The sequence below is a fragment of the Hypanus sabinus genome, chromosome 6 (assembly GCF_030144855.1).
Source record: "Hypanus sabinus isolate sHypSab1 chromosome 6, sHypSab1.hap1, whole genome shotgun sequence".
Classification (NCBI taxonomy): Eukaryota; Metazoa; Chordata; class Chondrichthyes; order Myliobatiformes; family Dasyatidae; genus Hypanus; species Hypanus sabinus.
This window is the reverse complement of record NC_082711.1, coordinates 64,493,533-64,508,073: the sequence shown is the minus strand read 5'-3', so window position 1 is coordinate 64,508,073 and position 14,541 is coordinate 64,493,533. Positions and strand designations below refer to the sequence as shown.

Here is a 14,541-nt window from a genome sequence, read left to right as displayed (position 1 = left end):
CCTGGGGCTGTGGCAATTGACCTCCAATGATTACAACTATCCACCTTCGTGCACAATATGACTCCAAATAAAGGAGTGTTTCCTCCCTGATGCCCTTGTGTTTTTCCAGGACATCTTGCTGACACAATTGAATAATACTGTCAAGGCCAGTCACTCTCAGTTCACTTCTGGGCTTCAGCTCTGAGCAATTTTCCACATTATTGGGCAGGAGCCTGTGAAGTTACTGCAAAGAAACAACTTGGCCTGAAATGTAGCTAGTTTTGAGGTAGAGGTCTTCAGTACTACAGTGGGATGTTGCTTGGTTCCCTGTCTTCACTATTTCTTGGCATCATATAGAGTATTTTGAATAGGTTGGGGAAGCTGAGGTGGATCTTCCAACTTGCATTTTTGGCTGAACTTTGCTGTGAATACTTCAGTAATACATCAGTAATCATGTGCTAGGATTCACCACGGTTGATAATCCTCAAGCTTTCTCCTTCAGGTTAACTGTTTAAATGTCCATTACCATTCAGGATCAGGACTGCAGAGCACCATAAATCTGCCAGACCATGACTATCTCTATCAAGATTGTGTCTGAACACCTACCCTCAATATTCAAAGTAATGGCCATTACATAGCATCAAATCATGAGTGTCACTGCTGAGCAGATACAAAACTACACTAGTAACATAAACACTGTGGTTACAAGATTTGATCAGAGGTTGCGTATTGTCTGATGAATGACTGACCTCTTCTCACCTAAAGACCTTTCCACCATCTACAAGGGACAAAGCAGTAGTGTGATGGAAATTTCTCTGTGATGATTGCAATGCCAACAATTTTCACAAAACTCAGTTATTTGCTTGATTGGCCTTAGTCACCCTACATATTTCAGGTCTGAAATGGCTAGCATGAAATGGTTAGTTTTAAGGTGCTCGGAAGTAGGTACAGAGGAGATGTCAAGGGTAAGTTTTTTATGCAGAGAGTGGCGAGTGCTTGGAATGGGCTGCCAGCGACAGTGGTGGAGATGGATATGACAGGGGCTTTTAAGAGACTCCTGGACAGGTACATGGAGCTTAGAAAAATAGAGGGCTATGGGTAACCCTAGGTAATTTCTAAGGTTTGGCACAGCTTTGTGGGCTGAAGAGCCTGTATTGTGCTGTAGATTTTCTATATTAATTCCCTTCATCACAAGTGCATTGAGTTACTTATCACCAAAAAGCACAAGGACAGCAGGTGTATTAAAACATGACCACCTGCAGGTTTCCTTGCAAATGACACAGCATTGTGACTTTCATTGATGTTGAAACTAAATTCTGAAACTCTCTACCTTCATCAGAAGGACTCTACCAATCAAGGAAGTAGTTCACCACCCCACTAGCTCAAGAGAAAATTGGATTAATGCTGGCTCAGTTCCAGAAAATGAATGGAAGTTGATTCCTCATGTTGATTGATACATTATATGCTGCAGATGCAGTCTGCCAGCTATTTCTTTTCGGACTTGGCCAGTTCAGTTCAGTGGTCATTCTACTCAGTCATTCTTGTTGGACTTTGAAGGCTTCCACTCAAAGTATGTTGCTACTTTCAGTGCTTTTTCCAGGGATAGGGTTTCCCTTGTCTTCACCTACCACCCTACCAGTCTCTGCATCCAGAACATAATTCTCTGAAACTTCTGCGCCTCCAATGGGATCCCACCACCAAGCACATCTTACCCTCCCCCTCACTTTCTACTTTCCACAGGGATTGCTCCCCACTCAAATTCTTTGTCCATTCATCCCTCCCCACTGATCTCCCTCCTGGCACTTATCCTTGCAAGTGGACCAAGTACTAATTTGCCAAGTACCTACAATCCATCTGCCAGAAGAAGCGGAATCTCCTGGTCACCACCCATTTTAATTCCACTTCCCATTCCCTTTCAAATATGTAAAACCAAGGCCTCCTGTACTGTTGCAATGAGGCCACACTCAGATTGGAGGAGGAACACCCTATATTCTGACTGGTTACAACCTGATGACATGACATTGATTTCTCCAACTTCTGGTAATGGCCCACCACCCTTTTCTTCACCATTCGTCATCCCCCTTTCTCTCTCTCACCTTATGTCTTTGCCTGCCCATTGCCTCCCTCTGGTGCTCCTCTCCCCCTCCCCTTCAATTTTCTTTCTTCCATGACCTTCTGTCCCTTCCTATTAGATTCCTCCTTCTCCAGGTCTGTATCTCTTTCACCAAATAACTTCGCAGCACTTTACTTCACCCCCTCCCCTTCGCAGTTTCACCTATCACCTTGTGTTTCTTCCTCCCTTCCCCCATATTTTAAATATACTCATATTCTCCTTCACTCCTCAAAGGGTCTTGGCCTGAAATGTCAACTGTAGCTTTTTCCATAGATGCTGCCTGGCCTGCTAAGTTCTTTTGTGTATGCTGCTTGGATTTCCAGCACCTGAAGATTTTCTCTTGTTTGTGATTGGACTTTTACAGATATTTTAGTATGATTCTAACTTAATTTTTTTTCAGGTGAGTGACAAACTGAGTATAGCGGCAGAAACAGAGGTGAAGATTAACGCAGCCCGTGAGGAATATCGGCCTGTGGCATCGCGTGGCAGCATTCTTTACTTCCTCATTGTTGAAATGAGTTTAGTGAATGTGATGTACCAGACATCACTTCGACAGTTCCTGGGTATTTTTGACATATCCATGGAGAGATCAGCAAAATCACAAGTCACCTCCAAAAGAATTGCCAATATCATTGAATATCTTACCTACGAAGTATTCAGGTACACTGTTCGGGGCCTGTATGAGAATCACAAATACCTCTTCACCCTGCTTATGGCACTAAAGATTGATTTGCAATGCAAGAAGATTTCTCATGAAGACTTTCAGACTCTGATTAAAGGTAATTGTGATAATGAAATAATAATTTGTAAATAGTCTAAATTTACTTAGCATCAGAGTCATTAGAAATGTAATCTCTTGTACAATGGAAATTACAAATGTATGTTGGGGGCCACTTCGTGGACCCCTCCATTCAATCAGCAAGGGTATCCCTGAGTGTTCATTTGCTTCACAGTCGACCAATGCTAATGAAAGACAGTCAAAATGTAACATTAATTCTCTTTTACTCCTTCAAGCTGCTGCCTGACATGTTGAATATTTTCAGAGATTGTTTAGAGTTGTGTCTGTATCTCACAACTTATATGTTTCTCTGTCCTGATCATCTCCATTATTTACATCTTCTCCAGGTACAACAGTAAATAATGCCTTCATTACTCTTTCTCCAGCATCATTGCCATATACATCACAGACTCTGCTGATCTCCATAGCCATTTCCTTTGTTCTCTCAGTATTTGCCTCTTTTCTGCAACTTGAAACATGCCTGTTCAAAGTAAATTTATTATCAAAGTACATATATGTCACTATATACAACCCTGAGATTTATTTTCTTGTGGACATACTCAGTAAATCCAAGAAACACAATAATCAATGAAAGACCGCACCCAACTTGATGGACAAACAACCAATGTGCAAAAGACATCAAACTGTGCAAATGCAAAAAAATAAAAATAAATGTGCAATAAATATCGAGAACATGAAATGTAGAGTCCTCTAAAGTGAGTCCACAGATTGTAGGAACAGTTCAGTGAGGGGGTGATTTAAATTAAACTAATTTGGCAGGGGGATGGGAATCGGAGTGATAGGGCTGAGGGTAGGGATGTTGGTTTACAAGCAGTGGTTGTGTACAGTGAGACAGTCAGGAAGGATGGGCAGATAATAGGGCAACATTGCAGTCAGTGGGATGGGTTGCAGTGTAAAAGAGAGACAAAGTTGAAAAGGTGTGACAAATACAGGACTGAGGTGTTATACTTGAAAACATGCAGAATATGAAATGGGTGGATGATCTTGTAGCATAGTCAGATATTGGCAGGTATGATGTTGTGAGTGTCACTGAGTCATGGCTAAAACCAATTATATTGAGAGCTTAATATGCAAGGATACACAATCTATCGAAAGGACAGACAAGTAGGCAGGTGAAGATGAATGGCTCTCCTGGTTAAAAAAAAATCAAATCTTTAGAAAGGTGACACCGAATCCTTGTGAGTAGAGTTAAGAAACTGTAAGAATTGATGATCCACTAGTGGGCTCAACCACAACCTGCTCCAAAAAGCCATCTGAGAGCATTCCACAAATTCTCTCTTTTTCTATCAGAATCAGAATCAGGTTTATTATCACCGGCTTGTGATGTGAAATTTGTTAACAGCAGCAGTTCAATGCAATACATAATCTACTAGAGAGAGAAAAAATAATAAATAAAACATTATAATAAATAAAGAAGTAAATACAGTATTGAATAGATTTTTTTTTAAATGTGCAAAAACAGAAATACTGTGTATTACAAAAAGTGCATTAGTGTCCAAAGCTTCAATGTCCATTTAGGAATTGGATGACAGAGGGGAAGAAGTTGTTACTAAATCACTGAGCTGTTACTAAATCACCTTTAGGCTTCTGTATCTCCTACCTGATGGTAACAGTGAGAAAAGGGCATGCTGTGGGTGCTGGAGGTTCTTAATAATGGATGCTGCTGTTCTGCATCACCGCTCCCTAAAGATGTCCTGAGAAATTTGTAGGCTAGTGCCCAAGAATGAGCTGACTAGATTTACAACCTTCTGCAGCTTTTTTCAGTCATATACAATAGTCTACCCATACCAGACAGTGATGCCGCCTGTCAGAATGCTCTCCACAGTACAACTATAGAAGTTTCTGAGTGTATTTGTTGACATGCTAAATCTCTTCAAACTCATAATAAAGTATAGCAGCTGTCTTGCCTTCTTTATAACTACATCAATATGTTGGGACCAGGTTAGATCCTCAGAGATCCTGACACCCAGGAACTTAAAGCTGCTCACTCTCTCCTCTTCTGATCCCTCTATGAGGATTGGTATGTGCTCCTTTGTCTTACCCTTCCTGAAGTCCACAATCACCTCTTTCGTCTTACTGATGCTGAGTGCCAGGTTTTTGCTGCGGCACCATTCCACTATTTGGCATATCTCACTCCTGTACGCCCTCTCGTCACCACCTGAGTTTCTACCAACAATGGCTGTATAGTCAGCAAATCTACAGATGGTATTTGAGCTATGCCTAGCCACACAGTCGTATGTATACAAAGAGTAGAGCAGAGAGTAAGAAGACCCCAGTAGGAGTTATTTACAGGCCTCTGAACAGTAGCCAGGATGAGGTCTGCAAATTACAGTGGGAGATAGAAAAAGCATGTCAAAAAGGCAATGTTACATTTGTCATTGAGGATTTTGATGCGCACGTAGATTGGAAAAAAATAAGTTGATGCTAGATTACGAGAGAGAAATACTGGAATGCCCCAAGATGACATTTTGGAGCAACTTGTGGTTGAGCCCACTAGGGGATAAACAATTCTGGATTGAGTGTTTTGCAAAAAACTGGATATGATTAGGGAACTTAAGGTAAAGGAATCCTGAGGAAAAAGTGATCATATATGATGGGATACACCCACAATTTGAGAGGGAGAAGCTAAGGTCAGATGAATCAGTGCTACAGGGGAGTAAAGGGAGTTTCAGAGACATGAGAGAGGAGCTGGCCAAAGCTGTTTGTAAGGGAACAATAGCAGGAATGATAGTAGAACAGCAGTGGCTGGAGTTTCTGGGAGCAATTCAGAAGGTGCTGGATAGATACATCCCAAAAAAGAGGAAATTTTCTAAAGGCAGGATGCTGGAATCGCGGCTGACAAGGGAAGTCCAGGCCAACATAAAAGCAGAAGAGAGAGCATATAATAAAGCAAAAATTAGCAGGAAGGAGGGAAAAGATGAACAATGAGGTAAGCTAGCCAAAAATATCAAAAATGATACCAAAAATTTTTACAGGTGTATGATGAGTAAGAGGCAAAGATAGATAACAGATCACTTGAAAATGATGCTGGAGATAGATATTTTACATCAGTCTTCACTGTGGAAGACACTAGTATGCAGAAAAGTTGAAAGTGTCAAGGGACAGAAGAGAGTGCAGTTGTTATTACAGGGGAGAAGTTAGTTGGGAAATTGAAAGCTCCAAAGGTAGGTAAGTAACCTTGACCTGATGGACTACACATTAATAAAGATCTTTCAATCAATAGATTCAGGCATGGTTACAGAGGACTGGAAAATTACAAATGTCACTCCACTCTTCAAGAAGAGAAGGAGGCAGAAGAAATTGGCCAGTTAGCCTGACCTCAGTGGTTGGGAAGATGTTGGAATTGATTGCTAAAGATGTAGTTTCGGATTCTTTGTAGGCACATGACAAAATAGGCTGAAAGCAGTGTGATTTCCTCAATGGGAGATCTTGCCTGACAAATCTGTTGGAAATTTTTGAAGAAATAACATGCAGGATAAACAAGAAAAATCAGTGGATGTTGTGTACTTGGATTTTCTGAAGGTCTTTGACAAGGTACTGTACTGCACGAGGCTGCTAAACTACTTAAGAGCCTGCGATATTACTGGAAAGATACTAGCATGGATAGAACATTGGCTGATTGGCAGGAGGCAAAGAGTGGGAATAAATGGCTCTTTTATATGTTCTGTCCCGCTTGGTGGCGCAATAATATCAGTGCCGGACTCCGGAGCGAAGGTTCCCGAGTTCGAATCCAAGTCGGGTTGAGCGTCAAGCTAGCAACTTGGCCTTGTAAAAGCAAGAATAGCTTGCTATGGAAACACCGTCATCATTGTGCCCCAATAACTCCACTGCCGAGTTAAGGGATATTTTTCTTCTCTTCTTCTTTTTGAGTTATGGTGACTAGTGCTGTTCCACAGGGGTCTGTGTTGGGACCGCTTCTTTTTCTGTTGTATGTCAATGATTTGCATGATGAAGTTGATGGCTTTGTGACCATGTTTGTTGACGATATGAAGATAGGTGGAAGGGAAGGTAGTGTTGAGGAAGCAGAGAAGCTGCAGAAGGACTTAGAAAGATTAGGAGAATTGTCAAAAAGGTGGCAGGTGGTATACAGTGTCGGGAATTGCATGGTCATGCACTTTGGCAGAGGGAATAAAAACATACACTATTTACTAAACAGGAAGAAAAGTTTTAAAAAAACCAGAGGTTCAAAGGGATTTGGGTGTCCTCGTGCAGTCCTCCCTAAAGGTTAATTTACATGTTGGATCATTGGTGAGGAAGGCGAATACAATATTAGTATTCATTTCAACAGGACTAGAATATAAAGTCAGAATGTATTGCTGAGACTGTATAAGGCACTGGTGGGGCCTCAGCTGGAATATTGTCAGCAGTTTTGGGCTGCCTGTTTAAGAAAAGATGTGCTAACTTTGGAGAGGGTTCAGAGGAGGTTCATAACAATGATTCCTTGAATGAAAGGATTATCATACGAGCAGTAATTGAAGGCTCTGGGCCTGTAATCATGGGAGTTTAGGAGATTGAGGGGGAATCTCATTGAAACCTATCAAATGTGGAAAGGCCTAGATAATATGGACGTGAAGAGGAATTTTTCTTTGGTAGGGGAGTCCAGGACCAGAGGGCACTGCCTCAAAATAGCGGGATGTCTATTTTGAACAGAGGTGAGGAGGAATTTCTTTAGTCAGAGGATGGTGAATCTATGGAATTCATTGCCACAGGTAGCTGTGGAGGCCAGGTCACTGGGTGCATTGAAGATGTAGGCTGGTGGGTTCCTGATTAGTCTGGATGTGAAAGGATATGGGGAGAAGGCAGTAATTAATAATTATACTTATTGAAAGTAATCTTTTAGCTAAATGTTTTTGTTAACTAGTAAACTCAGTGGGGGGGGGGGGTCTCGGCCCGAAATGTCGACAGTGCTTCTTCCTATAGATGCTGCCTGGCCTGCTGCACTCCACCAGCATTTTGTGTGTGTTGCTGTTGTACTGATTTCAAACTTTGCTCAAATGGTGGCATTTGTACTTCAAAATGAACAGTTTTGTGATCTTGCGCAGTTGATGGACATTGGGGGGACCTTTCTTGTGTCTAGTGCGGACTGTGAGTGAGGTTTTAGCCTAATGAATCAACTCAAAAACAACCTGAGAAACCGTTCAGGTGAATGTCATTTGGATATGTAAATGAGAATCAAATACTATTAATTGGATGGAAGTTCTATTATTCTAGATAGAGTTTACAAAGAATGGGTAAATGCCAAAGACAGGAGAGAGAAAAAGTAACTGAGTGACTTAAATAGGTATGTTATTTTGTTGTTGTTCTGTGAAGTTTTATGTCAAATATTTTGTAAACCTACATAAACTCTGCCATGTGTGCATTCAGTGCACACATACTTTTGTCACAGGAAAAAAAATTGCACAACATAAGATTTTTGTGCACACTGACTACTAAAAATTAGAGGGAACATTGCTGGTGATATTCACTGATGTTGGCACAACATTGTGGGCCAAAGGGTCTGTAATGTGCTGTAGATTTTCTACCTTTTATGTTCCATGATTAACTGATATCAGGTAAAAATTACTTTTAATTCTAATTATTCCTTACTGTGATGGATCAGGTTATCAGAAAGTTTCTTTTTAATGGAAAAACTGCACTGCCCAGATGTTAATATATTAATTTACTTAGCAAGTCTGCAGTAATGTAACATATTTAATAGCATTTCTACAAAATACAAAAGTTAACTGTGCAGTTTGATTAATTGTATCCTAAGTTAAACACTGGAATCATCTGTGTGTAAAACATCAAAATGGATAACCAGGGAGAATTGCACCAGGAAAAAAAAAAGGTTTCTAAAACCTTTATTTCAGTTGCTGATACTTAAAAATGATTTGAATTATTATGCTATTATGATATTTACTCTTGATTAGGAAGTCAACATGCTTTGTTTTGTACAGCACAAAAAAGCGTGGTAGCTGTCAGAATAAATATATTAAACGTATTTGACATTAAGCCTAATGTATTATAATCATGTAGTCCAGATCTCATTAATAAATAAGAGAACAACAATATGTTATCATTACAAACATTATGGTCAAATGCATGGGGAAGTGCTGTGTTATTGAATTAGTGGCTTGCTGATGGGTTTTTGAAATGTTGCTGAAAGTACTTAGTAGGCAATTCTATATCTTTTTGAGATCCAGTGTAATAGTGTTCATTCATCCTGCAAGGATCGTGAAGGAAGCATTTTAATTAAAGGATTAACTTTATTCACTTTTCAAATTAAAGAAAATTGTCAGTTTTAAATATCACCTCTAAAAGAATTAAATGAGCTGTTAAATTAATGTGTTAACTTTACACATTGGCCCTGAAGATATGTAGAACATTATACAAATGTGGAGTGAAGAGTCATGCACACATTTGCTTAACTATGAGTTTTAAGTTGCATAATGTATTATAATTTCATCTTGACTGATGATAGCATGAAAGAGATGGTAATATTGTAATGAGCTGGCCTAACTATTTTTGGATCTATTCTTGATAATTAAATGCTTATCAGGATCATAAACATGAAATGATGAATGTGTACACGATGAATATAATTCAAGGATTTGTCCTTTGCATTTGTGTGTCAGTTGGAATTTATTGCCTTTCCCTATCTGTTATAGAGTCATAGAGTACAGCACAGAAACAGGTCCTGCAGCCCATCTTGTCTCTGCTGAGCCATTTAAGCTGCCTATTCCCATTGATCTGCACTGGGACCATAGCCCTCCATACACCTACTAACTATGTACCTATCCAAACTTCTCTAAAACATTGAAATCAAGCTCACGTTCACCATTTGTGCTGGCAGCTCATTCCACATGTACACAACCCTCAGAGTGAAGAAGTTTCCCATCATGTTCCCCTTAAACTCTTCACCTGCCTCCCTTAATCCATGACTCCAATGTACCCATGTAGTCTTATATAATTCAGTGGAAAAAGCCTGCTTGCATTTATCCTATCTATACCACTCATCATTTTGTACACTTCTATCAAATATCCCCTCATTCTTCTATGCTCAAGGGAATAAAGTCCTAATCTATTCAACTTTTTCCAATAACTCAGGTCCTCAGGTCCTGGCAACATACTTGTAAATTTTCTGTGTAGTCTTGCAATATTATTGACATCCTTCCTGTAGGTAGGTGACTAAGACTAAACACAATACTCCAAATTAGGCCTCACCTACTCTTACATGTCTTATATGTACAACTTTGACGTAATATTTGTACTCAATAATTAGATTTATGAAGGTCAATGTGCCAAATGCTTTCTTTATGATGCTCTCTAACTGTGACACCACTTTCAAGGATTTATGGATCTACATTCCCAGATCCCTATGTTCTACCGCACTCCACAGTGCCCTGTCACTCACCGTGTAAATCCTACCGTGATTTGTCTTCCTAAGTGCAACATCTCACACTTGTCTGTAGTAATTTCCGTCTGCTGTTTTTCACCCCATTTTTCCAGATAGTCCAATCCCACTGCAAGCTTTGATATTCATCCTCACTGTACACTACACCTCCAAACTTGGTGTCACCTGAAAATTTGCTGATTTCCAGCTCGTTCATATAGATGACAAGCAATAACTAACCCAGCACTGTTCCCTACAGTGCACCACTAGTCACAGGCAAACATCTATTACCACTGTTTAGCCTCTCCCACAAAGCCAATGTCTTATCCAATTTACTACCTCATCTTGAATGCCAAGCACCTGAACCTTCTTGACCAACCTCCCAAACAGGACTTTGTCAAGTGCCTTGCTAAAGTCAACATCCACTGCCTTGCCTTCATCTGCTTTCTTGGTAACTTCCTCAAAAAACCTTATGAGATTGGTTAAACATGGCTTCCCATGCACAAAGCATGTTGACTATCCCTAATTAGTTCCTTCTATACCTGGTCCCTTGGAATACCTTCCAATAACTTCCCCACTACTGCTGTCAGGCTTACTGGCCTATAATTTCCTGCTTATTCTTAGAGCCTTCATTAAACAACAGAACAAAATCAGCTATCCTCCAATCTTCTGGCACCTCTTCCTGGCTAAGGATGTTTTAAATATCTCAGCTAGGGTCCTTGGAATTTCTGTACTTGCCTTCCAGAGAGTCCTAGGGAGCACCTTGTCAGGCCCTGGAGATTTATCCATCCTGATTTCCCTCAAGACAGCAAACCTCCTCCTCTGTAATCTGTGTATGGTCCATTACCTCACTGGGGCTTTGCCTCACTAATATAGACTCTACGCCTGTCTCTCAAGTAAATACAGATGCAAAAAATCAGTTTAAGATCTCCCCCATCTCTTTCAGCTCTATGCATAAATGACCATTCTGATCTTCCAGAGGATCAATTTTGTCCCTTTTTATCCCTTTGCTCTCAATATATCTGTAGAATCCCCTGGGATTCTCCTTCACCTTGTCTGCTAGAGCAACCTGATGTCTTCTTTTAGCCCTACTGATTTCCTTCTTAACTGTTCCCTTGCATATCTCATACTACTGAAGAACTTCATTTGCTCCTTCCACCCGATACCTGCTTTTTCTTCTTAACCAGGGCCTTAATATCTCTCGAGAACATTTTGCAAAATACTTACAAGCTTTTTTTTGTTGCAGTAAATTTTCAATAAACCCAGATAGCCTTGAACTTTATGTCCTATGCTGCTTCCCATTAATCACTCATTAACAAGCAAGTCATATCCAAAGACATAGAATGTGTTAATGGCCTACATGGAGTAATTTAGTGGCAGCTGATGAACCATTTTATTTCTGTTGCACTTATGGTTATTGGCTATAATATTTTATGACTGATGTGTAATGGGCTGTTTATACTTTGTGGTGTCACAAAGTTACAGAGCCCACACCTTGTCATCACTATAAAATGACTCACGTAAGGGCTGCAGTATTTTGAATTCCAATCACAATTTTTCATTAACGTGTTCAGGAAATTTTATGCCTAGCTTAAGGAAGCCATTTTTGTGATTTAAGATTATATTGTTCTATTATATGTAATATTTTTCAGGTTATTGTACTGACTTTGTATATTCTGCAAACTCTACTACTGTCTTAGTTAAAATTAGGTACAAATAATCATTTTACGTTCTAGAGCAACATACTGAAAATACTGGTGTAACTCAGCAGCTCAGGTAACATCTATGGAAATTAACGAACAGTCGACTTTTCTGGCTGAATCCCAAAATGTTGACTGTTTATTCATTTCCATAGGTGCTACCTTAGCTGCTGAGTTACGCCAGCATCTTGAATGTGTTGCTCTGGGTTTTGAGCATCTGCAGGATCTCTTGTGTTTATATTTTACATTAATCAGACAAAATAAAATTGGAAATGAAATTGGGAATGCCACCTCCTTTACTGTGTGCAAGCAGTGAAGTACAATATTTCTTGTCTCTTAAAAAGCTTAAAGGAACCTTTGATCTTTGTTGTTAAATGTAGGAAACAATTGTAGTCCTCGTTAAGCAACTTAACAGCAATATCATCCTTGTGTGGTGGGTGTATATGTGTGGAAGCAACAAGTACTTGGCAATGGCTTTTTAACCTAGTCTCTGCATTTCCATGTCCATGCTTCTTTCCAAATCGCTAAAAAGGATATGGAAAAGATCAGGGGCTGGCATGGAAAATAATAATTTCATTTTCTACTCCATGTTCTGATCATTTTCTCCTCATTCAGTGTTTGTGATTTGGCATCCTCCACTTTGGTGACACCATGCATAGATTAGGCAATTGTTTGGCAGAGGTCCTGTGCTCTGTCTGCATACATATGATTTTGATTCTTCTCTGCAGTCCCATATTGGACACTCTGTCTTCTCACATTCCACTCAGATTATGATGGTAAGGCATACACATATTGAATTTTCCAATTCTAATTTCCAGTTTTCCTGTGTAAGTAACCTACACTCCGTATGTTCTCCTCTCACTCATACTTACACCAGTCCACCTTCCTCTTCCTGCACCTGGTCCCATTTATCCATCATCCACTCCTCATCCGGCTCTACCTATTACCTTACTAGCCTCTGGGTCACCACACTTTCCCCCTCTTATTCCCATCTGCCCATCACCCAGTCCAATCTGTTTCCATCTATTCCCTACCTGCCTTTATCCTTTCCTCTTACCTACTGTTGATTCCTGGCTATCTTTCCTGGTGCCTCTCAGTCCTGATGCAAAGTCTGGACCTGTAGCATTAACTTCAATCATTTGCTCCCATAGACGCTGCTTAATCTGCTCTGTTCTTCTAGCATCCTGTTTTTGTTGTTGATTAAAATAATCAGCATATGGCAATTTTAATTCCAGTGTTTTAATATAGATCAACAGAATTTAGACATTAGGGAATACAACAGAATAAACTGCCGTTCAAAGGCTTGAGCTTATTTTAATAATAGCTTCCTGGATATGATGCATAGGAGAACAAGGCCAATGATCTCCTTTACCATAATGGGAAGAAGCCCACTAACATACTAAAGAAATGTTAGATGAATGTTGCCAGTGATGTCAGCTGCAGTAAAAGTGCAGGAGCAAAAGAATAAAAACACAAGTAGGATACACAGCCCTTCTAGCCTGTCTTGCAATTCAGTACAGCTGGTCAGAACTTTATTGCCAGTGAGTGAAACATAATAGAATTGACTGTAGTTCGGCACTAAGTATAAAACACAGAACAATATGTTATGGACAACACAATGGCAACCAACAATTTACAATGCAGTAGTGCAGACTGCCATGAGCAATCAACAATTAGCAGAATGGTTATATGCACAAATGTCAATTATCAAACAAATACATATGAACATACAAACAGACTAAATAATTATCAACAGTACAAGGAGAAGGTCCCTCATGAGAGACCCATCCAGAAAGTCATGAGGCATGGGATAAGTGGAACCTTGGCTGTTTGGATAAAAAATTGGCTTAAAGGAAGAAAGCAGAGGGTAGTTGTGGAAGGAAAGTATTCTGCCTGGAGGTCGGTGACTAGTGGAGTGCCACAGGGATCTGTCCTGGGACCCCTGCTATTTGTGATTTTTATAAATGACCTGGATGTAGAGGCGGAAGGATGGGTGAGTAAGTTTGAGGATGACATGAAGATTGGAGGAGTTGTGGATGGAGCTGTAGGTTGTCGAAGGTTACAAGGATATAGACAGGTTGCAGAGTTGGGCAGAAAAATGGCAGATGGAGTTCAATCCAGACAAGTGTGAGGTGATGCATTTTGGAAGGACAAACCAGAAGACTGAGTACAGGATTACTGGTCAGTTACTTAAGAGTGTGGATGAACAAAGGGACCTTGGGGTTCAAATCCATACATCCCTCAAGGTCGCTGCACAGGTTGATAGGGTAGTTAAGGAGGCCTATGGGATGCTAGGCTTCATTAGCAGGGGGATTGAGTTCAAGAGTAGAGAGGTCATGTTGCAACTCTACAAATCTCTGGTGAAACCGCACTTAGAGTACTGTGTTCAGTTCTGCTCACTTCATTATAAGAAGGATGTGGAAGCTATGGAGAGGGTGCAGAGGAGATTTACGAGGATGTTGCCTGGTTTGGAGAACAAGTCATATGAAGCAAGGTTAGCAGAGCTGGGACTTTTCTCTTTGGAGCATAGAAGAATGAAAGGGGACTTGATAGAGGTCTACAAGGTTATGAGAAGCAT

At 40.2% G+C, this 14,541-nt stretch overlaps 1 protein-coding gene across 1 annotated transcript in view; it reads left to right on the top strand.

Moving 5' to 3' along the window:
• dnah5l (dynein, axonemal, heavy chain 5 like) overlaps positions 1-14,541 on the top strand; it is a 261,395-nt gene that overhangs the window by 180,461 nt on the left and 66,393 nt on the right. Inside the window, exon 66 of the mRNA XM_059972318.1 lies at positions 2,493-2,871. Within this exon, the coding sequence (XP_059828301.1) occupies positions 2,493-2,871 (379 nt within the window). The remainder of the gene's footprint in view (positions 1-2,492; positions 2,872-14,541) is intronic.